Source organism: Phoca vitulina, unplaced genomic scaffold (assembly GCF_004348235.1).
Source record: "Phoca vitulina isolate PV1807 unplaced genomic scaffold, GSC_HSeal_1.0 scaffold5, whole genome shotgun sequence".
NCBI lineage: Eukaryota > Metazoa > Chordata > Mammalia > Carnivora > Phocidae > Phoca > Phoca vitulina.
Window position 1 is genome coordinate 55303057 of NW_022589708.1, and position 26811 is coordinate 55329867.

Consider the following 26811-nt stretch of genomic DNA (forward strand, 5'->3'; position numbering starts at 1 on the left):
GTATGGCTATTCTGGCTTTCTTTCGATGTCCATTAGCATGATAGATGGGTCTCCATCCCCCACTTTCAAACTGCATGTGTCTTTAGGTCTAAAATGAGTCTCTTGGAGGCAGCAAATAGATAGGTCTTGTTTTTTTACCCGTTCTGATACCCTGTGTCTTTTGATTGGAGCATTTAGTCCATTTACATTCAGAGTGATTATTTTTTTATTTTTTATTTATTTTTAAAGATTTTATTTGAGAGAGAGCAAAAACAAGAGGTGGGGAGGGAAGAGGGAGAGAGAGAGAGAGGCAGACTCCCTGCTGAGCAGGAAGCCCGACACCGGCCTTGATTCCAGGTCCTGGAGATCATGACCCGAGCTAAAGGCAGATGCTCAGCCAACTGAGCCACCCAGGCGCCCCTAAATTCACAGTGATTATTGAAAGATATGAATTTAGTGCCATTGTGTTACTTGTAGAGTTGGTATTTCTGGTGATGTTCTCTGGTCCTTTCTAGAATTTGTCGCTTTTGTTTTTTTTTTCCTCCATTCAAAGAGTCCCCCTTAAACTTTCCTGCGGGGCTGGTTTAGTCATCATGAACTCCTTTAGTTTTTGTTTGCCTGGGAAACTCTATCTCTCCTGTTGTGAATGACAGTCTTGCTGGATAAAGAATTCTTGGCTGCATATTTTTCCCATTCAGCACATTGAATATTTCTTGCCACTCTCTTCCAGCCTGCTAAGTTTCTGTGGACAGATCTGCTGTGAACTTTATCTGTCATCCCTTGTAGGTTAAGGACTTTTTTTTCCCCCTTGCTGCTTTCGGGATTCTTTCCTTGTCTGTATATTTTGTGAATTTGACTATAATATGCCTTGGCAATGGCCAGCTTTTGTTGAATTTAATGGGAGTTCTCTGTGCTGCTTGGATTTTGATGTCTGTGTCCTTCCCAAGATTAGGGAAGTTTTCAGCTATAATTTGTTTAAATAAACCTCCTACTCCTTTTTATCCCTCTTCATCTTCTGTGACTCCTATGATATGAATGTTAATACGTTTTAATAAGTCGCTGAGTTTCCTAAGTCTACCTTCTTTTCAGCTTCATTATTTTTCATAATTTTATCTTTTCTATCACTGATTCACTCCTCTGATTCGCCCGTCCTTGTTTTTACGGCCTCCATTTGGGTTTGTATCTTGGTTATAGCATTTTTAATTTTGGCCTGACTAGATTTTAGTTCTCTTATCTCTGCAGTAAGGGATCTCTAGTGTCTTCTGTGCTTTTTTCAAGGCCAGCTAGTATTCTTATAATTGTAGTTTCAAATTCTAGTTCGGACATCTTACTTATATCTGTATTGATTAAATCCCTGGCCATGAGTTCTATTTCCTGTTCTTTTGGGGTGAATTTCTCCCATCTTGTCATTTGTCCAGAAAAGAAAAGAAGAAAGAAAAAAAAATAAAAAACGCCCAAAACAAAGAAAAAAAAACCGAATAAACTAGATCCTTGGTGTGTTTTGGTCTGCTTGTTAAAAGAATCTATATCCCAAAATAAAAAAAAAAAACAAAACAAAGAATAAAAGTAAAAAAGAAGCTAGATTCTGTTTCCCCAAGAGCTGAAGCTTTGCAGCACTCTATGATCAGTAGACTTGGTAGGAGTGAATTGTTTGTGCTTGTCTTCTGGGGGAGGGGCCTGCTGCCCTGATTCTCAGGCCTACTTGTTTCAGTGGAAATGTGCCTCCAGGGTGCAGCAGGGTGGGCCTGGTGTATGCTGCTTGGACCTCCGCTAGGTGGTGCTGTTTTGCTCCCTGAAGGCATTCAGCACTGACCAGCAGGATGAATACGGTGGTGCCCTGGTCTTAGCTGAAAGTTTGTGCCCCTGCTCTTCAGTGAGCCCTCACAGAAGAGCAATCAGTCACCACTCTTTGTACTCAGTTTCCGTCTGAACCCTGTGTTCACCGTGCCTGTGTCTGAGCTTTTTTATCTCAGGGGCATGTTCAAAACTCCAAAATTTTAGGAATTCCCCTGGTACAGACCTGTTCTGTTCCTCCCGGGGAGGGTCTTGTTTCACTTTTGCCATTTGCTGGCAGGTTCCAGGAAAGTGGTCACATGACCATGCAGCCGTTCGCAATTTATGGCAAAACAGAGTAGAAAGCTGGTACTGAGACCTGCTGCTCTCAGCTGGTTTCCACACTCCTATGCCTGGGAACAGTGGCACCACCCCTTCTTGTGACCCAGGGGATCCTCAGACCACGATGTTACTCCTGGGCTTCTGCCATACTTTCCCACCTGGGCACCTTGAAGCCAGGCACGTCCCCCATGGTAGAGGACTTCTAAAAGTTCAGATTTTGTGCTCTGCTGCTTCTAATACTTTACAGTAGGCTCGGTAGGCAGGCCTCCCTCCCCGCCTCCTTACCAACAGTAATATCTCCCCTAAGTCAACTCTCTGCACCTCCTACCTTCCAAAAGGTGGTTGCTTTTTACTTGTAGATCTGCAGTTTTTGTTCTCTCAGACCTCCAGTTGATTTCTTGGGTGTTCAGAATGACTTGGTAGCTATCCAGCTGTGTTTTGAGGGTCGAGACAAGCGTAGGGTCTCCCTACTCCTCTGCCATCTTAACTCCTCCCTCAGCTTTTTGTTTTTTGAAATAAGAAAAACTTGGTCTTATTTATAGAAGATACAGGAGAAGAGTGGTTCATTGATGGTATAAGGTTTAGATTGTGCCTGATTGGTTGCTTTTGCTTAGTAGTCAAATACCAATGGTAAAAATTTGATTAGAAATGGTATAGATAAGTGTGATATAGCTCAGTGTGGTAAATGAATATAAAATGATTATATAATTATCAGTGGCTTTCCTACATGCCATTTACCAATGGTAGCCAGTTAATATACGTGATGGAGTCCTATTTATATTAGTGACAGCATGAAATACTTACCTAGAAACAACTTTAATGGAAATACAACGATGAAGAAAATGACAAAACTAGACAGAAAATTATGAGATTGAGTAAATGGTAAGCCTCTCTTGTCCCTGGTTAAGGAGACTTAATTTTTTATTTTTTTTAAAGGTTTTATTTATTTATTTGTCAGAAAGAGAGAGCACAAGCAGGGGGAGTGGCAGGCTGAGGGAGAAGCAGGCTCCCCGCTGACCAAGGAGCCCAGTACGGGGCTCGATCCCAGGACCCTGGGGTCATGACCTGAGCTGAAGGCAGACGCTTAACTGACAGCGCCACCCATTAATTTTTTAAATGTCAATTCCTTTTAATATTATTTATGGGTCAAATATAATCTTAACAAAATTCCAATGGAATTTCTTTTTGGATGATGCTAAAATTAATCTAGTATACTAAATAAGTAAGACTAATTACACAAGTAAATTTGAAAAATACATTGATACTGATCAAGAATTTATTGGTGGATCATTGGAATGAGAAATTCTAGAACTTAGTATATAAAGAAATCAATCTTAAAGAGGAAAGGTTAGAGTTTTCTATATAGTATTGGGAAGATTTGCTAAGTATTCGGGGGGAAAAAAGTAAGCTCTTCACTTTATATAACATTACCAAAATACATTCTAAATGAACTAAAGAGTTAAATGTAAAAATAAGCAGGAAAAAAAAAAACCTAGCAGAAATTATTGGGAAAAAAATTACAGAGTAAAAGATACAGGATATAAAAATTACATTTTCTGAATTTTAAACAGCCAAAGAAAAGCAGAAACTAGCATGTTTGCAACAGATAAGTAAGAAGGTTAATATTTTTTAATATGCTAAGAGTGCTTCTAACTCAGTAAGAAAGATGAATATCTGATATATAAATGACCAGATTACGCAAAGAAAATGCAAATGGTTCATTAACTGTGAGTGCATCTGTAGCCTCAGTGGAGAATACATGTAGTTTAAGGTTAGATGGCATTTTTTTTTTTGTTAAGACAATGGCAGATTAAGGTGTATCAGTCAGTGCTTTTGAGAATTTGATGAGGCAGACAATACTGCTGATAGAGATGTAAATCAATTCCTTCCTCAAAAAACATTTTAGGAGAATGAGCAAAAGCCCCTTTAGGTATTTTGACCCAGTGTTGGGGTCCCCAGCTGGGAAGTACATACTGTTATTATACCTGCTTTATGTGGTAGGAAGTGGAAACTCAGAAGTGAGCCCGCTCTCCTGGGCTCAGACAGCTCCTGGGGAGCTGGCACCCAGACCCTCTAAGTTTCATTCCAGGCCCAGAGCTCCTAACCACTAGACTTTTCTTTTCAGGAAACAGTCTAGAAGTCTAACACAATATTTGACTTATGGTACATTTGCCTAAGGGGATATTATGTGGCCATTTAAAATAATGTTTTTTTAAAATAATAATAATAACAATTATTATTATTATGCATCGAGTGTTTACTAGGTGCCAGGCACTATGCTAAGGCATTCCATATGTTTTCATTTGATGTTGAGTAGGATGATGTTTTGAAATGTAATTTTTTGAAAGCAGATTATCATGTTGAATGTATAATTCCAGGGTTTTTTTTTTTTAATATAATAACTATAGTGTGTGTATACAAAAACCTGAAAGAATATTCTAAAATATTAGTTGTGGTTATTTTGTGGTATTTATAAGTGATTTTATGTTTCAGCTTTTTTGTATTTATAGATTTTCTAACATTAGCATGTATTTGTTAAAATCAGAAAGTAATTAAAAGTATATCTAAAACAGATGTATTTTTAATATATATTTATTTTGCAGACTCTTATTGAACAAATAGAACAGCGATCTGAAAAAATACCTGAGTGAGTACCTGGAAGTTCTTTAAATTACCTTCTTCATGATGTGCCATTTTTCCAAATCTGTTATGTTTCTGATATTTTCTGAGCAATTACCTTCCATACTATGCAAGCTTTTTCTTGTAGCACATAACTTACTTTGGGGAAAGGTTGTAGACCTGACTTTTGAGTTTGCAAGGAATCTCTTTTTCCCATAGCAGGATTTGCTTTTAATTTCAAAGATGTAAGGTCTTTCTCTACTCTTGGGAGATACATCTTTTTTTAAAAGAATAAAAATTATAGTTTTTGAACCACAGTTCATTATGGTTTATTTTATCTCTTTTCATACATAAATATTTCTAGTATTTAATGTGGGCAAATGAGAGGTGACCTTATTGCTTTAGAGGTTTTGAAACCTGGGATTTAAGATCAGATTTAATTTACATATCTGAAATCAGAAGTTTGTACTCCAATCTCATTTGCTTTTCATCAGATACCAACAACTGCTAAATGACATCCATCAGTGTTACCTTGACCAGCGGGAGCTCCTTTTGGGCCCTAGCATCACTTGTACTGTAACAGAGTTAACAAGCCAGAATAATAGAGATCATTGTGCCTTGGTAAGCGTCTGCTAGTTTTGATTGATAGTTAAACCTTCCTCTGAAATATTTTGATGTTCGAAGCTGTATTTAGGTAAATAAGTTTTGGATCCTATATCAACAAGCTTAAAGAATTTTTCTTTCAGTTATGAGAAATCTAGGTTATAATTAGCATTCAGCTTGTTAAAATATTCTCATTTTGATCTGTTTTTTGAAGAATGAAGACTCATAAACAAGTATTACTCCTTGAAAGATGAAGCTTCAGAGTTTGTGGATTTATACTGACGATTTAGTTTAATTTTTGCTGTAGGAAGTGCCTTTTGTTTAGCGATTTTAATTCATATTATGGAAAAATACATAAACATTCTTTTATTAAATACCCCCTCTTCAACTAGAAGAGTAATTTATTTTCATTGTCAAAAGTTTAGAAAAGAAAATAAAAATGAGCCATATTCACATTATGCAGTAAACCATTGAAAACCAGCCACTTTCTGATCTTGAATGAGTTATTTTGTGAATATATGTGCATAACCTCAGTGCAAATAAAATATTTGTTTTACTCATAAATGCTGGGATCATTGTGTGTCTTTAACTGTAGGTAATGTGTGTTTATTTTCTGCAGATTCGCAGTGGCTGTGCCTTTATGGTCCACGTATGCCAGGATGAGCACCAGCTTTACAATGAATTTTTCACAAAACCAACATCAAAATTAGAGTGGGTGGTACACAAACTCTTAACTCTTGTTTTTAAGATTTAATTTGCTAATGACCATCATGACTTACTATATTATAGGAGTATTTTAAAGTCAACTGCAGAGTGTTTTAACTTTTGTGAGTGTGTGAACAGAATATTATTGGATGGAACAGTGGTTATTTTAAAATAAATGTGCAATTTATTTTATTTATTTATTTTTTAAAGATTTTATTTATTTATTTGAGAGAGAGAATGAGAGAGAGAAAGCATGAGAGGGGGGAGGGTCAGAGGGAGAAGCAGACTCCCTGCCGAGCAGGGAGCCCGATGCGGGACTTGATCCCGGGACTCCAGGATCATGACCTGAGCCGAAGGCAATCGCCCAACCAACTGAGCCACCCAGGCGCCCCAATAAATGTGCAATTTAAAGGCCAACATGCTTTTACATTATTTGTAATATATCTGTGGAGACAATATGGTATGATAATAAGAAGCCTATATCCCTTTATCTCTGCTAAGTATAATAATTCCTTCTAGTTAAAAAATTCTGTGGTTCTAACCAATGAAAGACACTTAAAAATACAGACACTATTTAATACCTTTTCCTTATTTTTCTCAAAGTGTCTTTCAGCTCCTGTGTTAGTCACTTTTGGTTTCTTCATATTGATGATTTGACTCTTAAAAGTTTCTAAGATTATGACTTTTGTAATGAGGAAGAGACAGATGTATCTTATAGTTTTGATACTTCTGATGAAATGCTATGTATAGAAGAGTACTGTTGACAGTTTGAAGAATATAGACAACTTAAGTTTTTCCTTTCAAATGTTTAAAATTGTCAAAAATACTTTTATGTCCAAGTACTTTGAATTTTGTTAATCTAAATCCAAGTATTCAAGAATTTTCAATTCATCTTTCCTAGGGAAAATGTTACATTTGACTCACAAATGATGTAGAATATAAAAGGGTAATTAAATCAAAATATTTGTTATTGTGGACATATATAAAGTATTGCTAAAATAAAGTTGTAATGAATTGACATTAGGCTGGGGACAGCTACTTTGGAGTGGCTGCTGAAGACTGCTTATGGATTTTGAGCTTTTTAAAGCAAAGAAAAATCTACAGTATTACTTTCACCCTTTGAGTTCTCATTATATAATGTTCCCATGCACTATTTTCCAGTAGATTTTTATTTTTATTGGCTAGAAGAAATCAGTGATACCTTTTAAACTATGAGAAAATTCTGAAAAGATTACTACTTATAGCCATGTTTTATTCTTTCGTTTTAGTGAACTTTTGGAGAAACTGTGTGTGTCATTGTATGACGTCTTCAGGCCTTTGATCATTCATGTTATTCACTTAGAGACTCTATCGGAACTTTGTGGGATTCTTAAAAATGAGGTGCTTGAAGATCATGTACAGAACAATGGTAAATGATAGTTAGAAATGATAATTTCAAAAGTCTTTTTAATTATATTTGTGGCTCAGTGAATTTGAAAACCTCCTATCCTCTACCCCACTCACCTATATAAATTTATTATTTTTATAGCTTGGGTTGATGACTTGTCCCTTTTAAAATCAAGATGCACCCTATTTTTTGACTAAAGGTACAAATTAAATGGGGAAAGAATTTTAAAATCTGGGTAAAATTATTAATAAAATAATTATAGTTAATTTTTCTTTTTGGCATCTGAAATCCAGAGAGAACTGTCAGTTTTGGATTAGACATTTCTTAATAACATTCTTAACCAAAATACCTAGAGTCATTGACTATATTGTATACTCTTGATTTAAAAACGGAAATTATTTTAGTGTACATACATAATAATGACTTATCTTTTTTGAAATTACAAATAAAAGCAATTCTCTGGAAAAACTCTAACCATCTGATACATTCTTTAATATTTGATTTGATTGTCATAGAAAACATGACTTAAATAACTTAAAAAAAAAACCCTTCAAGTAATTATTTTATTGGCAGAAATTACTGTTTTCACTTTGACTTTCCTTAGGAGACACTATAGGTTTGTTATGGTTCCAAAGTTTCTTCTGCTGCATTTAGTTCATTCTAAGATGTGTATTTTCTTACACATTAATGCTTCTTAATTAAATTAACTTGAATATTTATGTTATTATGTAGTGTCTACAACTCCCCAGCCCTTGGAAAGCTGTTACGGAATTAATGGTTTGTCTTAACACTGAAAGCGTCTTAGGAATGCACAAATTCTATATAAACTCACATTTCATTTTAGTTTTTTACTCTTTTTTTTTTTGTGTGTGTGTGTGTGGAAACCTTAACAAGTCATTTAATATCTGTGGGACTCAATTTATTTGTAAAATTGGAATGATGACCCAACTAATAAGCTGCCCTAGCTGTCTCTCAGGATTGGTCTGACGCTGAATGAGATAACTTTTAAAAAGCACAAAACACTTTAAAATTCAGACTTTAGTATTTATATTAATAATAGAAATAATATCACAGAGTCTCAGAAAGAAGGTATAAGGGCAAATTTATTTCCCAATTTTAAATTTGAGGAAATTGAAAGACATTTATTAAATTTTTCTGAGGTCATTGAGTCATACTGAAATAGAATGCAACCACAGTCCCCGAGGCAAAAATGCTTCCTACTACTACTGGACACTTGAGTAATATTTTTGCTTGTTTAAAGAAAGTATTTTTCTAAATATAAAGGAATGGATGATTACACTTTTTTATCAGCTGAACAACTGGGAGCATTTGCAGCTGGAGTAAAGCAGATGTTAGAAGATGTACAAGAGCGCCTCGTCTACAGAACCCACATCTACATTCAGACAGACATCACGGGGTACAAACCTGCTCCTGGAGATCTGGCATATCCTGATAAGTTGGTGATGATGGAGGTAGGGTTCCCTTATTTGATCTTGATCTCTCCCTCAGCCCCATATACCTTTTGGATGTTTGGTACTAGTGAAAATAGGATTTTTCTTTTTAATTCCCATTCAAGATGTAATATCAAGATAAACTTGCCATAAAGTCACAGGAAATAAAAATTTTTTTTTAAGGAAATAAAATTTTAAAAAATTGAACAAAATGATCTGTTACGTTGTTTTTCCTTCAAGTTATATTTTATAATTAGTTCCCCTCCCCTTTTCTAGGAAATAAGCGTTCTCAATTTATTTTAAAAAGATTTATTTACTTTAGAGAGAGAGAGAGAGTGTGCTCATGCACAAGTATGGTGAGGGGCAGAGGGAGAGAGAAAGGGAGAATCTCAAGCAGACTCCCTCCTGAGCATGGAGCCCAACATGGGGCTTGATCCCACGACCCTGAGATCACAACCTGAGCTGAAATCCAGAGTAGGACGCTTAACCAACTAAGCCACCCAGGTGCCCTGTGTTCTCAGTTTTTAAATTGAATTTGTGCTTCCTGTGATTTCTCTTATTTTTAAATAAATGGCAAAAAGAGGGTTGATAACATAGGAGCCACCATAGTTGATTGTCGCGTAACCACGTGTCCTGCTGTCTCATAAAAACCCTGAAGGCCATCTCCTCAAAATTCTACAGTACCTAAGGCCAGTTTATGGTTTGAAGAGTTAGATTTACCTCACTGATCATTTATCTCACTGATTTAGTTACATATGAATCTTTATTTTCTTTGAGTGCTGGACAGAGTTTAAATAATGCTGAGGATATTAGTGCTAAACCAAAATTAGAACGTAGAACTTTTTTTTCTTTTTAAGTATGCTTCATGCCCAGTGTGGAGCTCAACGTGGGTCTTGAATTCATAACCCTGAGATCAAGACCTGAGCTCATATCAAGAATCAACTTAACCAGCTAAACTACCCAGGCACCCCAGAACCTAGAACTTTTTTAAAGGAAGTTTCAAATATAAGCAAAAGGTAGAGAGAATAATATAATGAGCTCTTACATATCATTACCCCAGCTTCCACATGGCCAGTCTTATTTCACTTAGAGCTCCATTACTCCTTTCCACACCATTAGTTATTTTGGAGCAAATTCTAAACATTTCATCAGTAAATACTTCAGTAGGTAGCTTTAAAAGGTAAGGCACATTTTATTTTTTGCAGTGAAGTCTTTTTTCCAGTTTTATTGAGAAGTAATTGACATATATCAGTAAGTTTAAGGCATAGAGCATGATGATTTGATTTACATACATTGTAAAATGATTACCCCAATAGGTTTAGTTAACAGCCATCATCTTATATAGATAATAATACAAAGAAAAGAAATTTCTCTTTGTGATGAGCTGTTAGATCTACCTCTGAACAACTTTTCTATCTATATACAGTATTTATTGTTAACTATAGTCATCATATATATCACATTCCTAGTATTTATCTTGTAACTGAAAGTTTGTACTTTTGTTTTTTTTTTATTTTTTAGATTCACATATAAGTGAGATCATACAGTATTTGTCTTTCTCTGGCTTATGTCACTTAGCATAATGTCTTCAGGGTCCATCCATGTTGTTGCAAATGGTAGGATTTCCTTGTTTTGTTTTTTTTTTAATATGGACAAATAATATTTCACTGTCTGTATACACAACTTCTTTATCCATTCATTCATTTGTGGACACTTAGGTTGTTTCCGTGTCTTAGCTATTGTGAGTGAACGTGGGGGTGCAGATATCCTTTTTAGTTAGTGTTTTCATTTCCTTTGGATATATTCCCAGAAGTGGAATTGCTGGATCATATGGTAGTTCTATTTTTAATTTTTTGAAGATCCTCCATACTGTTTTCCAGAGCGGCTGCATCAATTTACAGTCCTGCCAATAGAGCACAAGGGTTCCCTTTTCTCCACATCCTTGCCAACACTTGTTAACCTTTTTTTTAAAAAAGATTTTATTTATTCATTTGTCAGAGCATACAAGTGCACACGCACACGAGTGGAGGAGGGGCAGAAGGAGAAGCAGGCTTCCTGCTGAGCAGAGAGCCCGATGTGGGGGGTCTCTATCCCAGGACCCTGGGATCATGACCTGAGCTGAGGGCAGAGGCTTAACTGACTGAGCCACCCAGCATCCCAACACTTGTTATCTCTTGTCTTTTTAATAGTAGCCATTCTAACAGGCTTGAGATGGTATCTCATTCTGGTTTGAATTTGCATTTCCCTGATGGTTGTTGATGTTGAGCATCTTTTCATTATCTGTTGGCCATTTGTATATCCTCTTCGGAAAAAATGTTGATTTAGGTCCTTCATCCATTTTTAATTGGGTTATTTGGTTTTTATGCTACTGAGTTGTATGAGTTTTTTATACATTTTGGATATTAACTCCTTATCAGATACGTGGCTTGTAAATATTTTTCCCCATTCTGTAAGTCATGTTTTCACTTTGTTGATGGTTTCTTTTTTTTTTTTTTATTTTAAAGATTTTTTTTATTTATTTGACAGAGAGCGAGAGCAGGAACACAGCAGGGGGAGTGGGAGAGGGAGAAGCAGGCTTCCTGCTGAGCAGGGAGCCCAATGCGGGGCTCAATCCCAGGACCCTGGGATCATGACCTGAGCCGAAGGCAGACGCTAAATGACTGAACCACCTAGGCGCCCCTGTTGATGGTTTCTTTTGCTGTGCAGAAGCTTTTTAGTTTGATGGTAGTCCTACTTGTTTATTTTGGTGAGGGCACTTTTCATTTTAACATGACCGTGATAACTATCACACCTAAAAACATTATTATAGTTCCTATCTTGATATCATTGAATATTCAGTTGAATCTGGAATTTTTTCAGATTTACTATGTGTTAGTGTTTTGTCCCAGTTACTTTATCTTTTTGTGTATAAGTTTTATTGCTGAACCATTTGAAAGTAAATTATAGATATGGTGATACTTCACTTCTGAATACTTCAACTCTTACTCTCCTAAGAATAAAAACATTCTTCACATAATCACATGCTATTTTTACATATATAAAAATTAACATTAATTGAACATATTATTTATATGCAGTACATATTCAAATTTCTCCAGTTGTCCTTCAGCTGTCTTTAAAACAGGATCAAAAAATTTAAAAAGTAGGATCCAGTCAAGGTTAATGTTTCTCCCCACCTGTTTTTTTGTTTTGTTTTTGTTTTTTGTTTTTATGACATTGGTTTTTTTGAAGAGACCAAGCCAGTTTTATTGTAGAATGTGCCACATTCTGGATTTGTCTGATTGTTTTCCTCATACTTAGATTCAGATTAAACTTTTTTCTTTCTTTCTTTTTTTTTTTTGCAAGAATACTACACAGCTGATGTGTACTTATCTCATCACATCAAAGGCACATAATGTCAGGATGTTCCACAATTGGTTAAGGTAGTAATTGGTAATTTTCTTCATTATAAAAGTACATTCCCCTCTTTGTAATTAGTGAGTACTGATGAAATGATACTTTGGGATTATGTGAGTTACCCAGCATCTTTTTACCCAGTGGTTACTGCAACCATTAATGATCTGTGCCTGAATCTGTTATTATGTTGGGAGTAGCAAATTTCCTATCTGCCATTTCTTCTGCATTTATTAGTTGGCATTCTGCTGCAAAGAATTAATTTCTCTTTCTCCCTTCCTTTTTTTCCTACCCTCGACCCTTGTAGACTAGTGGAATTTTTTAAAAAGTCATTATCTATTGCCATTACTCTTTTTGAAGCTCAGAATTGTCCCAGATTTGACTAATGGAAGATGGCTTCTTTGTCCTTTAGATAGCTTTAGATGGCTTCATTGTCATTTTGACATGTCCCTGTAATCTTTGAGGACTTATTTCTTTTTTCTTAAACAGTTTTATTGAGTTATAGTTTATAAACCCCACAATTCACCCATTTAGAGTTTATAATTTAGTGGGTTTTAATATATTCATGGATAGGTGCAACCGTCACCACAGTTGGTTTTAGATCACTTTCACCATCTCAGAAAGCAGCCTTGTACCTTTCGCCGTCACCCTCCGACCCCAGTCTGAGGCAGACATTAATTTCTGTCTATAGATTGCCCTGTTTTAAACATTTCGTATGAATAGAATTATATAACATATGGTCTTTTGTGATGTCTTTCACTTAGCATGTTTTCACAGTTCATCCAAATTATAGCATGTATTAGACTTCATTCCTTTTTATGCCTGGATAATATGCCATTGTATGGATAGATCACATTTCGTTTATTCATTCGTCTGCTGATGGACACTTGGGTTGCTTTCACCTGTTGGGTGTTATAAATAATACTGCTGCAAACATTCATGCACACATTTTTGTGTGGACATGTGTTTTCATTTCTCTTGTGTATATACCTAGGAGTGGAATTGCTGCATTGTATAGTAACTCTGTGTTTAATCATTTGAGGAATGGCCAGATTGTTTTCCAAAGTGGCTGTACCAGTTTACATTCTCACCAGCAGTGTATGAGGGTTCTGATTTCTCCACCTACTTGCCAACTCTTGTTAGTATTTGACTTTTTGCTTTCAGGCATCTAGTGGGTATGAAGTAATATCTCATTGTGATTTTGATTTGCATATTGTCCTTGCATCATTTGTTATCCCAGCATTCTGTCCAGTTGTCCCAGCATCATTTGTTGAAAGGCTATTCTTTCCTACTGGATGGTCTTGGCACCCTTGTTGAAGTCAGTTGCTCATAGATTTTTGGGTTGGTTCCTTCCTTCCTTCCTTCCTATTTATTTATATGAGAGAGAGAACATGAGTGGGAGGAGGAGCAGAGGGAGAGAGAACATCCTTAAGCAGACTCCCCACTGAACACAGAACCTGACTCGGGGCTCAATCCCAGGACCCCAAGATCATGACCTGAGCCGAAATCAAGAGTCAGATGCTCAACTGACTGAGCCAGCCAGGCGCCCCGGGTTTATTTCTGAACTCTCAGTTTTATTACACTGATCTTTATGTCTGTTTTTATGTCAATATCAGACTGATTTGATTATTGTTTTGTAATAAATTTTGCAATCAGGAAGTTTGAATTCTAATTTCTTCTTCCTTTTTAAGATTGTTTTGACTATTCTTGGTCCCTTGAAATTCCATATGAATTTTAGAATCAGCTTGTCAATTTCTACAAAGAAGTCAGCTGGGATTTGTTAGGGATTGTATTATATCTGTCGATCAATTTGGGGAGCATTGCTATCTTAACAATATTAAGTCTTCCAATTCATGAACATGGGATATTTTGAAATTATTTAAATCTTTTTCAATTTCTTTCAGTGATATTTTGTAGTTTTCAGAGAATAAATTTTATACTTAATTTGTTAAATTTATTCCTAAGTATTTTATTCTTTTTGAAGCTAATGTAAATGGAACTATTTTCTTAATTGTTTTTTGATTGTTCATTGCAAGTGTATAGAAATATACTTGATTGTTATATACTGATCTTGTATTATGTAACCTTGTTGGACTAACTTATTCTAATAGATTTTAGTGGAGTCCTTAGGATTTTCTATGTATGTATGTGTAAATATATATGTATGTATGTACGTAAGATCACGTTGTCTGCAAATAGAGATAGTTTTAATTTCCAACTTAAATGCCTCTTATGTATCTCTCTTGCCCATTTGCCCTAGCTAGAACCTCCAATACAGTGTTGAATAGAAATGATGAGACCTTAATTATTCCTGATATTAAGGGGAAAGCATCTAGCCTTTTCCATTTTATATAATGTTAGCTGTGAGTTATTCATATAATGCCCTTTATCAGGTTGAGGAAGTTCCCATCTATTCCTAGTTTGTTGAGTGCTTTTATCATGAAATGATGTTTGTTTTTGTTAGATGCTTTTTCTGCATCTTTTGGGATGATCTAGTGATTTTATTCTATTGATACATTACATTAATCAGTTTTTCAAATTAAACCAACCTTACATTCCTGAGATAAATCTCATTTGTTGTGGTATATCAATCTTTTTATATGTTTCTGGATTCAGTTTGCTAGTATTTTGTTAAAGACTTGTATCCATATTCATAAGAGATACTGGTAGATGTCTTTTGTCTTGATATCTGGTTTTGATATCAGGGTAATACTGGCTTTATGAAGTAAGTTGGGGAGTATTCCCTCCTCTTCTATATTTTGGGAGAGTTTGTGAAGAATATTAGTTAATTCTTTAAATGTTTGATGGAATTCAGTGGTGAAGCAGTCTGGGTCTTGACATTTCTTTGTGGGTGGTTTTTTATTATTCAGTCTTTTCACTTGTTATAGGCCTATTCATATTGTCTCTTTCTTCTTGAGTCAGTTTCAGTAGTTTATATTTTTCTAGGAAATTTTCCATTTCATCTAAGTTATCTAACTTGTTGGTATATTGTTCATTGTTGTTACATTTGTGTTTTTTATTTCTGTAAGGTTGGTATTACTATTCCCTCTTTATATGTGATTCTAGTAATTCGAGTCTTTTTCTCTTTTTATCTTGGTCAAACTAGATTTCTTTGCTTTCTTGCACAAGATGATCCACGTACTTACCCTTTACATTCTTTGCCCTAGGTCTGGAGTCACCTGTTTCTCCAAGAAGTTTTGATTCCCTTAACACGGAAGAGAGTGGTATTTAGAAACCAACATCTGAGTGTTAGGTGTTTTCATTGCTAGCAGTGGATGTCGTTACTTCTAACCCCTAAAGGGCGGAGGTAGAAAAAATATAACTTTAAATATCATGAATTTATACTGAAACCTCTAATTCAAATCCATTTCTATAGGGTTCTTCCTTATTTTCCCCCATTCCATATTTGTATGTCTCTTCTCTCACAAAAGAAACCCTGGCTTCCAGTACCTTCTGTTTATTTATTCATTTGCTCCAGGTTACAACATACTTAAAAATAGTTTCAAAGTTAACACCATAACTAGCAGCAAACTTCCTGAATTCAAGATCTTTTGTACTTCTTTTTGTCCTTAGATCATATCCTACTAAGATATACAGATTATTGTCAAACTTCAACCTTTGATTCTAACTACAGATCTGAAGATTTTAAACTAAGAGCTAATCCCTTTAGACTGGGGATTTTTCCCATGTAAGTTTGCCATTTGTATGGCATGGGGAAAGTGTAGAGTCAGACCTAGGTTCAAGTCCTGGCTCTGTCAGTCGGTAGCTGTTACCTAGTTTCTATGAATATGTGTCATTATTTGTAAAGTAGGTGTAACAGTACTGACCATTGGGGGTTGCTGTGAGAGTAGAGATAATGGCTAGAAAGCACTTGACTTTCTAGTCATATAGTAGACCGTGGCTGTTATTGTTTAGCCCCTGAAATATTTAAAAACAATATTTGACTTTTTAAAACTGTCTTTAAATTTAAGTAATGAGTGAAATATATTACCAGTTAAAAATTGTTTTTTAATTTTAGTTTTTTCCCACCTTTATTGAGATATAATTGACATATAACATTGTATAAGTTTAAGGTATACAATATAGTGATTCGATATACATATATGTTGTGAAATGTTTATCACAATATATTCATTAACATCCATCATTTCATATGGTTGCATTTTTTGTGTGTGTTATGGTAAGACCTTGAAAAAAATCTACTCTCTTAGCAACTTTCAAATATACAAACAGTATTGTGGGTTTTTAAAATTTCTTTAATTTTATTTTTTAAAGACTTTATTTATTTTGAGAGTGTGTGCGAGCAGGGAAAGGGGCAGAGGGAGAGGGAGAGAGAGAATCCTCAAGCAGACTCCCTGCTGAGTGTGGAGCTTGACGCCGGGCTCGATCCCCTGACCCTGAGATCGTGACCTGAGTCCAAATCAAGAGTTCGATGCCTAACTGACTGAGCCACCCAGGTGCCCCATACAGTACAGTACTATTAACTGTCATTACCATTCCTGTATATTAGGTCCCCAGGACTTATCTCCTACTGGAAGTTTGTACTCTTTGACCACCTTCCTCCCTTTTCCCACAACCACCAATCTGTTCTCAGTTTCTATTTAATATTTTTTTAAAAACAAGACATTTGGGTTGTTAGTAAAGGTGAGTTTTGATGTGTCTGTCTGCTTTTTTTTTAATTTAAATTTAATATGAAGGGTGTTGTCCTTTTATTTTCCCTTACCTATAAGAATGTGACTATTTTTAACTTATTAAACAAATTACTTGATCTAGTTTGTTTGGAAAATATCTAAAGTATTTAAAATAAAAGTACATTTTAAGAGCAGTTATCAGTAGCCTGATTATTTTATTTGAAAAGTTCCAAAGGAAATTTTGATACTAGTGAATTTGAAAATATCCCCTGAAATAATATTGCTAAGACATTACACGTTCCTAATGTATTTTCAAAAATGTAGTCTAATTTTTGCAAGGTTTGCAGACTATCCTTGCTTAATTATCATTGGCTTCCAGCAGGAGTGCTGACTTAAATTTATTTGTCTATGAAAAATAGGTTTAAAGTCCATTTCTTCATAAATGTATCCTATATTCATCAACACACCTTTTGATATCAAGTGGGAATCTTTTTTGTTAAGTTATAAATATGGCTCAGATAGCATCCTGTTTCTGTTTAGACTGCTTCTCCTGGATGTCACACATCCTGATTTTCTTTTCTTTTTTTTTTTTTTAAATAGATTTTATTTTTTAGAACAGTTTTAGATTTATAGAAAAACTGAAAAGATCTTACAGAGTTCCCATGTACCCCACATCCAGTTTTCTCTGTTATTTAATATCTTATATTAGTGTGGTACACTTGTTGTGGTTAATGAGCCAGTAATGATACATTGGTATTAACTAAAGGCCATAGTTGATTCACATTTCCTTAGCTTTTATAAAATGTCTTTTTCTATTCCAGGATCCCATTATCCATTTATAGTTACTACATTGCATTTGTTTTTCATATCTTCTTAGGCTCTGCTTGGCTCTGACAGTTTCTCACACTTTCCTTGTTTTTGCTGATTTTAATTTAACATTTTTGAGGAGAATTGGTTAAGAGTTTTATAGGGTGCCTCCCAATAGGAATTTGTCTGATGTTTTTCTCAAGATTAGACTGGTGTTACGTATTTTTGGAGGAAAACCCAAAGTACCATTTTTATCACATCATATCTAGGGTAGATACTCTCAGTATGACTTACACTGTTGATACTGACCTTGATCACCTAGCTGAGGTAGCATTGTCAGATTTCTTCACTGGGAAGTTGCTCTTTTCCCCAAGCTATGCTGCTTCCTTGAGACAAAGTATTTACATACATTATTTGGAATTTTTCTGTGAGGGGATCGTTTTCCTTCTATATATATATGTATGTATGTATGTATGTATGTATTTATTCACTTACTGATATCAGTATGAACTCATGGATATTTATTTCATACTTTGGGTTATTGTCCACTGCTATTTATTTGTTGTTCAAATAGTTCCAACTTTGACCATTGGGAGCTCTTTCAGTTGGTTCCTGGGTCCCTTTGAACATATCCCTCGCTTGTAGGTGTGTTTATGTTTTATGAGCACTTCCTTATCTCTTGGCTCTGTAAGATGGTCTAGGCTTATTTTGTCTATTTCCAGTCTTAGTCCTAGAATCAGCCATTTCTCCAAGGAGTCCTGGCTTCTTTTATTGGAGAATGGTATTAGAAAATAAGGTCTAGGTGCTTAAGTGTGCTCATAGCTATAGAGTGTTCTTGCTTTTGGGTCCTCTCAGCTGACAGAGCAAATAAATATATGTATGTATAACCTATTCCTGTTGCTACACATCCTCAGCAGCATTTTAACTTAACCTATTTTAATGCCTGAACTGATAAATGTGTTGTAATAAGTGTGTTTGTTTTAAAGCTAACAGGCTTGAAATATACCAGGCTATTTAGTTTACTGCCCTTACCTATTGTAAGAATGTTCTCCTCAACTTTCATCCCTTCTCCTGACTTCTATTTATATTTATATTTTGGGTAGTTATATTAATTATTTGTATAGTACTTTTTTTTTTTTTTTTTAGTAATACATAAAATCAACCTTGTAGGAATCAGATACATGGTATGTAGGGCATATAGTTTTGGGGCAGTTTGTTTATTGCCCAGCTTTCATTATTCTGCAGGCTTATAGTAGGAATATTGCTAATAATTCCAGGGAACAGATAGATAATCCATTTGTAGGAGTTACCTTGGCTTTAAGGCCACAAATGCATTTGCAGGAGTTACCTTGGCTTTAAAAGTGGATATGATGAAGACTAGATTTATTTCTCAGTCCAGTCTGGGGAATTGTGTTCTCCTTCCTTCTTCCCTTTCTTTCTTTGTCTTCTTTATGAATATTAGTTTTATATTATAGACAGAATACCTGTTTTAATAGTTCTGATAGGATGTTAGGTGATGAAGTTTACTAGAAGTCGCTCTCCCAGTGTAATTTAGTGATATATTTAATATGTTTATTTAGTCATCACATGGCCAGTATCCTGATACTTTCTTGTGTGGACCTTTTGGTTTAAGGATACCACTTTCAGTAAATATGCTTGCTTTGTTTTTCTTTTGGTGAGGGGTAGGGGCATCAGGTGATCCTGCTGTGACATTTGTGTGCTATTTAGGGGTTGGCTGTACTTTCTGGTTTCTGCATACAGAGTGAGAGGACTGGCCTGAGTGATAATGGAGTCTGTCTCCCAAACAGTTCTCTGGCCATTCCTTTTGGCAGTAGTTATGTGTGTGTTAGTCCTTCATTTTTGTGTATTTCCACCTTTATAAAACTGTAAGTGTAAATTAGTGAGATTTTCATTACTAACTTAGTAATTAGTGACCTGTGTGTATTTGATGTTATTCTTTAGGCAGCGAAGAAGGGTTTCAAAAATAGCTTACTGTAGCTGTTCTCACGTAAAGAGAAAACCAGTTGTTTATATTGGCCGGTTACTTGTAAAAAGCCTTTCTGACATTCAGAATGTATCCTATTCAGTCTTAAATTTTGTTTCTAAATATAAAGTTGAAAATTAGCTTCCTCTAGGAGCCTTGTGTATTATATGACCCTGCAGCAGATACCTGGTAATAGTTCTGAAATTAATGGTTCACAAAAGGCTATGTATGTATTTATGGGACTAGGGACACTCTTTTTTTTTTTTTTTTTAAGATTTTATTTATTTATTTGATAGATAGCGAGAGCAGGAACACAAGCAGGGGGGAGTGGGAGTGGGAGAGGGAGAAGCAGGCTTCCCACAGAGCAGGGAGCCCAGTGTGGGGCTCGATCCCAGAACCCCGGGATCATGACCTAGCTGAAGGCAGACGCCTAACGACTGAGCCACCCAGATGTCCAAGAGTAGGGACACTCTATACTAATTTAACTTTTTCATTTCCATGGGTTGTTTTGCTGTGGTTCTCTTAATTGGTCCATTTATTAACTAGTTTTTTTTTTTTTAACTTTATGGAAAGAATATGTTCATATAGCAAACACAGCTGAAAACTACACTTTCATCTTTTTTCTGATTTCTTTATATAGCAAATTGCACAGAGTTTAAAAGATGAACAGAAGAAGGTACCTTCAGAAGCTTCGTTTTCAGATGTTCGGTTAGAGGAAACAGAGTCTAATAATCTAAGAAAATCCGGTATGTTATGATGTTCAACCCCAGCTTTTATTCATTTGTTTAAACTTTTATTGAGGACTCGCCATGTTCTGGGCATGAGAAACACCTTGTGCCTTTGAGGAGCCCACACTTGGGTGGGGGGAGATTGATAAGCCACAGATATAATTGAGTGGTGACATGCTAAAGGTATGGGCAGTACACTCTTGGACCATGGTAGAAGGGCATCAGAATTATGAAGGGAGATGAGCTTTGAGTGCAGGAAGGTGGGTTCAGTGAGAGTTGGGGTGTCTGAAAGCTATATGGTTTATAAAAGCAAAAATGAGAGAGCCAGATGAAGTAAGGTTGTTTAAGATAGAAGAGCATGGAGGAGGGCAGGCAGGAATGGAAGACCATGGTTGCTTTGGGGAAGTCAAGTGGTTTGGTATATTTGGGCATAGGTTATTTGGAGGGAAGAGCAGATAAAACAGGCCAGATAGGTGTCAGTGATAGTCTCATGGACTTTTATTGGCATAATTGTACCACCAGATTTGCATTTTGTAAATACATGGAGTGCCTGAGACTGGGGTAAGATACTGATAAAAATGTTTGGGATAGCTTGGACTAGGGTGCACATTATGCAAGGAGCAAAATTGTCCAAAAGAATCCTGGATATTTATGTGTTATGTAGACAACAAGCTAGATGGGAAGCAGGATATCCCTTCCCCTCTCCTCCTAGCTGTAAGGGAGACACTGAAGCTCAGCTCCTCATGGAGCTGGGACTGACTAGGAGTTGGGGTAGTGAGAATGGGAGGCTTTAAAGAGCCCCAGTTGTCCCTAAATCCCCAGGTTTAGGGCACCATCAGGTATTGTGTGTTATTCTATGAATAATTGATACCTCAAAGCCAGACTGCCAAGCAACCTGAGTATTCCCTGTCTGGCAAAGCCATTTTATCACACTTGCCCCATAGGGGGTTAAAATTTCCTCCTTTGAAATAGAACCTGTGCCATGTCTTCGTATACCTTTTGTTTCTAGTATACACCTTGGTCCTAATAAACCTCTTCAAGAGTTATTGGAGAGACTAGAGTACATTTCTGTCTTATTGACCCTGGTCTTATACATTTTCCCTTTCCCCAGTAAAGTCTATTCTTTCACCCATGTTTGGCCTTAATATAAATAAGGTATTGTTGGCAGAACTGTAGAGACTAGTTAGGAGATTGTTTTCCATTTGAAAGATAAAGGTTTGAGCCAGGGCACTGACGGGGATGGAGAGAAGTGAATAGATGAGGCATCTATTTAAAAGCTTGAATCAATAGAATTTGATGACACACTAGATGTGGGGGCTAAGAAAGACTTAGCAGGGTCCATGTGGAAAAACTGAGAGGATCTGTGTGTATCCATCTAGAGCTATGCTGTTCAATATGGTAGCCACCTGCCATTGAACATGTGAAATGTGGCTCATCTGAATATGCTTTAGCATATAAAGTACACACCAAATTTCAAAGACTTAATATGAAATAAAGAATGAAAAAAACCTTATTAGTAATTTGTCTTGATTACATGTTAAAATGGTGATATTTGAGATATATTGGGTTAAATACATTAAAACTCATTCCATTTGTTTCTTCTTACTTTTTTAATGTGGCATTATAATGTGTTACATTTATGGCTCATGTTGTATTTCTGTTGGACAGTACCACTCTAGAACTATAAAGAGGACTGATTTAGACATAAAGATTGTGGAGTAATTGACACTTCGGGCTTGTGTAGGATCACCCCAGGACAGAGAGTAGAGTGACAATAGCAGAAATCTGGGGAGAGAACCTCAGCAGATGCTGACATTAAAGAGCAAATGGAGGTAGAGGAGTGTCCTGGGCCAACAACGAGAGAGGTCAGAAGCAAGCAAGGGGATAGGGTGTGATTAAAGTCAGAGGTGGAGGGGTTGGCAGTATAGTTTTGGGTAAAGGTTGAGAAATAGGAAATCACAAAGCTATTGTGGTTGGAGAGTGGGATGCTAAGATCTAATAATTAAGAGGTGAAATAGTTTGGAGTACTAAGAAAGTGTAGAAAGTAATAAAGTAGTTCTGAAAGAAGGTCATGAGAAAATCTGTGTGGTAGGGAGCGAAGGTCTTTGGAATTGACAACCATGTGGTTGTCCATATGGTTATTGATGCTACTTAGAGTGGTGATAGAATTTGGGATGGAAAACAAGACTGAGTCAAGTGGCAAGGGGAGCAAAAAAAGAGTGTAATCACTTTTCTTGATTCTTGTTTTCTTGGTATGTTGGAAGTGAAAATAGAAGCCTCCAAAGTGAGGACTTTAAACAACATGGTGTTCATGTAGTAGAACTCGGTGCCAGGGCAAATTAGTGGAGGGACCATTGTGTGAAGAGGCTGGTTATCAGTATCTTCAAAAGCAGAGGCCCTGTTCCATACATAGAGCAGGTAAGGGGAGGGCGGGGCTCACGGAGGATGCTGGAGGAAGACTGCAGGAGGGAGGAGCCCTGCTCTTCAAGAGAGGCAGCCGGTAGGCACTCGCCTCTTGATGGATTGTCATGTAAGTAAACTTTCCCTCTGTCAATTGTTTTAACTGTTAACTATTTTTAACAGGAAAGTGAAAAAAAAAAAAATAAGCCAACTTCTGGTTTTACTTAAATAGATTTGTTTCACTAAGCTTTTATTTGGGGGTACCTTTTGGCTCTTTATATTGAAGGAGGGATCCTGCGGATATCATAATCTTAGTACAACCATAGATACTTCATCTCCTAAATATTCTTTGATATAATTTGTCTAGTTTATTCTTTCTAAGGAGCTTCATATAAAGTAGATATTTTAGTTTAAAGTAAGGCTTTATAGAAGAGTTTTTAAAATTACACAAATATTACATGCTTTTGAAAAAATTAAGCTTACAGAATTATAAATTAAAAGCACTAACCCACAACATTCTCCTCTCTCTTTTTCCCCATAAATCTATACCACAACCTCCAGACCTCCTCCTAAGCAGAGGCCATTCTCTTTTTTTTTTTTTTAAGAATTATGCTTTGCTTGGCTATACTTTTGTTTTTTTATTATTGAAAAGATTTCAAATATACAGAAAGGTAGAAAGAACGATGCAATGAACAGTGAACACCACTACCCAGCATCTGGATTCAAGACTTAATATTTTATCACATTATATATATATACATTATATATACGTATATTCTTTTGCTAATAATTTTATTTTATTTTTTTAAAGTTTATTTATTTATTTAAGTAATCTTTACACCCAATACGGGGCTCGAACTCACGACCCCAAGATCAAGAGCCAGCCAGGCGCCCCAATCTTTGCTAATCATTGTAAATTATTGACATCATTGCCAGTTTACTCTTGAGTATTTCATCATCTCCAAAAAGTAAGGACATCTGTTATATAACCCTAAAACTTTATTGCACTAAAACATTTAATAGTTTCCTAATGTCCTCTAATACCCAATCCATATTTCATTATCCCCTCTTGTTCTAAAGTATTATTTTAGGTCTGCTGTTGTGGCTCATTTGAACTCTGGTCCGTTGAGCCGAAGTGATTGTGCTTCCCTTACAAAGATGTCTCTGCTCAACCAAGCTCCCCACCTGCTCCTCCTCACCCTCACCAGAGTGTCTGCTCTGTCTCGGAGAAAGGGGGGACAATTCTCCCCACTTGGGAATTGGATAGACTAAGTAGGCCTACAAGTAATACAGCTAAGAGCATGGAAGGAAGGCTGGCAAGCAAACCAGCTTTGATTAATTTTCCTGTTTAACATTGCTTTATTTTCTTGTCACTTCCTCACTTCCATTGGCTCCCACTTGCTTCCACATGACTACGTACAGATCTACCTCCTTTTTGTGTATACTGTCCATTCATTCCATAAAGATTATTTTGTTTGTTTATTTTAAAGATTTTCATTTATTATGATTTTATTTATTTGAGAGAGAGGGAAAGAACGAGCAATGGGGAGAGGCAGAAGGAGAGAGCAGGAGAAGCAGACTCCCCTCTTAGCAGGAAGCCCAGTGCGGGGCTCCATCCCAGGACTGGGAGATCATGACCTGAGCTGAAGGCAGATGCTTAACCGACTGAGCCACCCAGGCACCCCAGATTTTATTTATTTGAGAGAGAGAGAGAGAGCGAGCATGAGGGGGGAGGCAGAGGGAGAGGCAGGAGCAGACTCCCTGCTGAGCAGGGAGCCCAATGCGGGGCTCAATCCCAGGACCCTGGGACCATGACCAGAGCTGATGGCAGACACTTAACCTACTGAGCCACCCAGGCGCCCCCATTCCATAAAGATTAATCACAATTTTGGAGTAGCTATTTGAGTTAAGCATATATATATGAGGCTGGAATGTATATATGTATTTATGTGTAGTCTCACTTATTGTGTTAAATATCAGCTGTCATGATTCCTATGGGTTCCTGTGGCACTATTGATTAAAGGGGAAAAAAACCTGGAAAAAATGGATGCCTCCAGCTAGTGATAACAAGAACAAACAGTTTATGTTTACCATGCAAATAAGACAAACCTCCATGTGTGTGAAATGTGTCTTTTTTTCCATTTGGGTTTTTAGGTTCAACAGAATCCCTCAATCCTAGAGCGCAGACCACAATTTCTCCAGCAGATCTTCACGGAATGTGGTATCCTACAGTTCGAAGAACTCTTGTGTGTCTTTCCAAATTGTACAGATGTATAGATGTACGTGTATCATTTGTTATATCTTTACTGTAAATTGCTCTTTCATGGGAAATTTTTATTTTTTTTAAAGATTTTATTTATTTGACAGACACAGTGAGAGAGGGAACACAAGCAGGGGGAGTGGGAGAGGGAGAAACAGGCTTCCCACAGAGCAGGGAGCCCGATGTGGGGCTCGATCCCAGGACCCTGGGATCATGACCTGAGCCGAAGGCAGACGCTTAATGACTGGGGCACCAGGCGCCCCTCATGTGAAATTTTTTAATTTTAAGTTTAAGATCTTGATGTAGTATTTTGTTTGGTATTAAATTAGAATCATATGATTTTTAGATACAGAGGTAAGTTTAAGATCAATCTAATTTAGGGATTCTTTTTTTTTAAAGATTTTATTTATTTATTAGAGGGAGAGAGAGAGAGCAAGAGAGAGAGAAAGCACAAGCTGGGGGGAGGGGCAGAGGGAGAAGCAGATTCTCCACTGAGCAGGGAGCCCGATGAGGGGCTCTATCCCAGGACCCTGGGATTATGACCCAAGCTGAAGGCAGACGCTTAACCGACTGAGCCACGCAGGCGCCCCTAATATAGGGATTCTTACCCTGTGCATTCTGTAGAACCTTAGAATTCACTAGCGGCCTTTGGGGAGTCTGTGAACACCTTGAAATTGTGAGTAAAATTGTGTTTGTATGTTTATATTTGTGTCTTTCTGAGGGGAAGGATTATAGCTTTCATTGCTTCTCAGAGGGATCTATGACCACATAAAAGTTTAAAACTGCTGGTTAATCCATCTATTTTAGTTTATAGGTAAGGAAAAAGACATGCAGAAAGGTTAAGTGATAATGTCCAGTGTCACATGGCTATAATACATTGTTTAGTATTAAATTTATTATTAAATGCATATACTTTAGTTTTTTTTTTTTTTTTAGAGAAAGGGTGCGTTTGTGCGAGTGATGGGAGGGGCAGAGGGAGAGGAAGAAGGAGAGGAAGAGAATCTCAAGCTGAGTCCCTGCTGAGCCCGACATGGGGCTTGATCTCACGACCCTGAGATCATGACCTAAGGAGAAACCAAGAGTCGGATGCTTAACCAGCTGAGCCACCTGGGCTTTAGTTTTGTACTCCATTTAAATCAACATTCTTTTTTTTTTTTTTTTTAAGGATTTATTTGAGAGTGAAAGTGTGGGGCAGGGAGGCAGGGAGAGGGGCAGAGGGAGAGAGAGAATTTCAAGCAAGACTCCCCACTGAGCTCAGAGCCCAGCATGGGGCTCCATCTCACAACTCTGAAATCATGACTTGAGCTGAAATCAAGAGTCGGTTGCTTAAGTGACTGAACCACCCAGGTACCCCTAAGTCAACATTCTTAATAAGTAGTATTAAGATTACATGTGTTTCTTAGACTAAGAAACCACGGACTAATTTTATTTATTTGCTGAAATTAGCAGTACCTCTTTTTTTTTTTTTTGAAGCACTACCTTAAACATTATGCATTGATTTTAGGTCAGAGTTATTATAAGCATTCCAGAATGTTTAATGATATGATTATCAATCTTGAAAGATTAGAGTTGTCTATACTTACTTACTGTTAGGAGTTTGCTGCTGAAATAGTAAGATACAATTTTTTTAAGTTTTATTTATTTAAGTATGGGGCTTGAACTTACAACCCCAAGATCAAGAGTTATATGCTCCTCCAACTGAGCCAGCCAGGCACCCCTAAAACTCAGTGGTTTTAATTTAAAATTTGA

General features: G+C 36.5%; 1 protein-coding gene across 3 annotated transcripts in view; it reads left to right on the top strand.

The window, feature by feature from the left end:
• Nucleotides 1–26811, top strand: part of COG3 (component of oligomeric golgi complex 3) — a 74005-nt gene that overhangs the window by 22219 nt on the left and 24975 nt on the right. For all 3 annotated transcript variants that reach the window (XM_032402990.1, XM_032402991.1, XM_032402992.1), the window contains 7 exons: nucleotides 4698–4741; nucleotides 5208–5334; nucleotides 5936–6027; nucleotides 7290–7429; nucleotides 8720–8880; nucleotides 20315–20420; nucleotides 24957–25081. In XM_032402990.1, the coding sequence (XP_032258881.1) occupies nucleotides 4698–4741; nucleotides 5208–5334; nucleotides 5936–6027; nucleotides 7290–7429; nucleotides 8720–8880; nucleotides 20315–20420; nucleotides 24957–25081 (795 nt within the window). The remainder of the gene's footprint in view (nucleotides 1–4697; nucleotides 4742–5207; nucleotides 5335–5935; nucleotides 6028–7289; nucleotides 7430–8719; nucleotides 8881–20314; nucleotides 20421–24956; nucleotides 25082–26811) is intronic.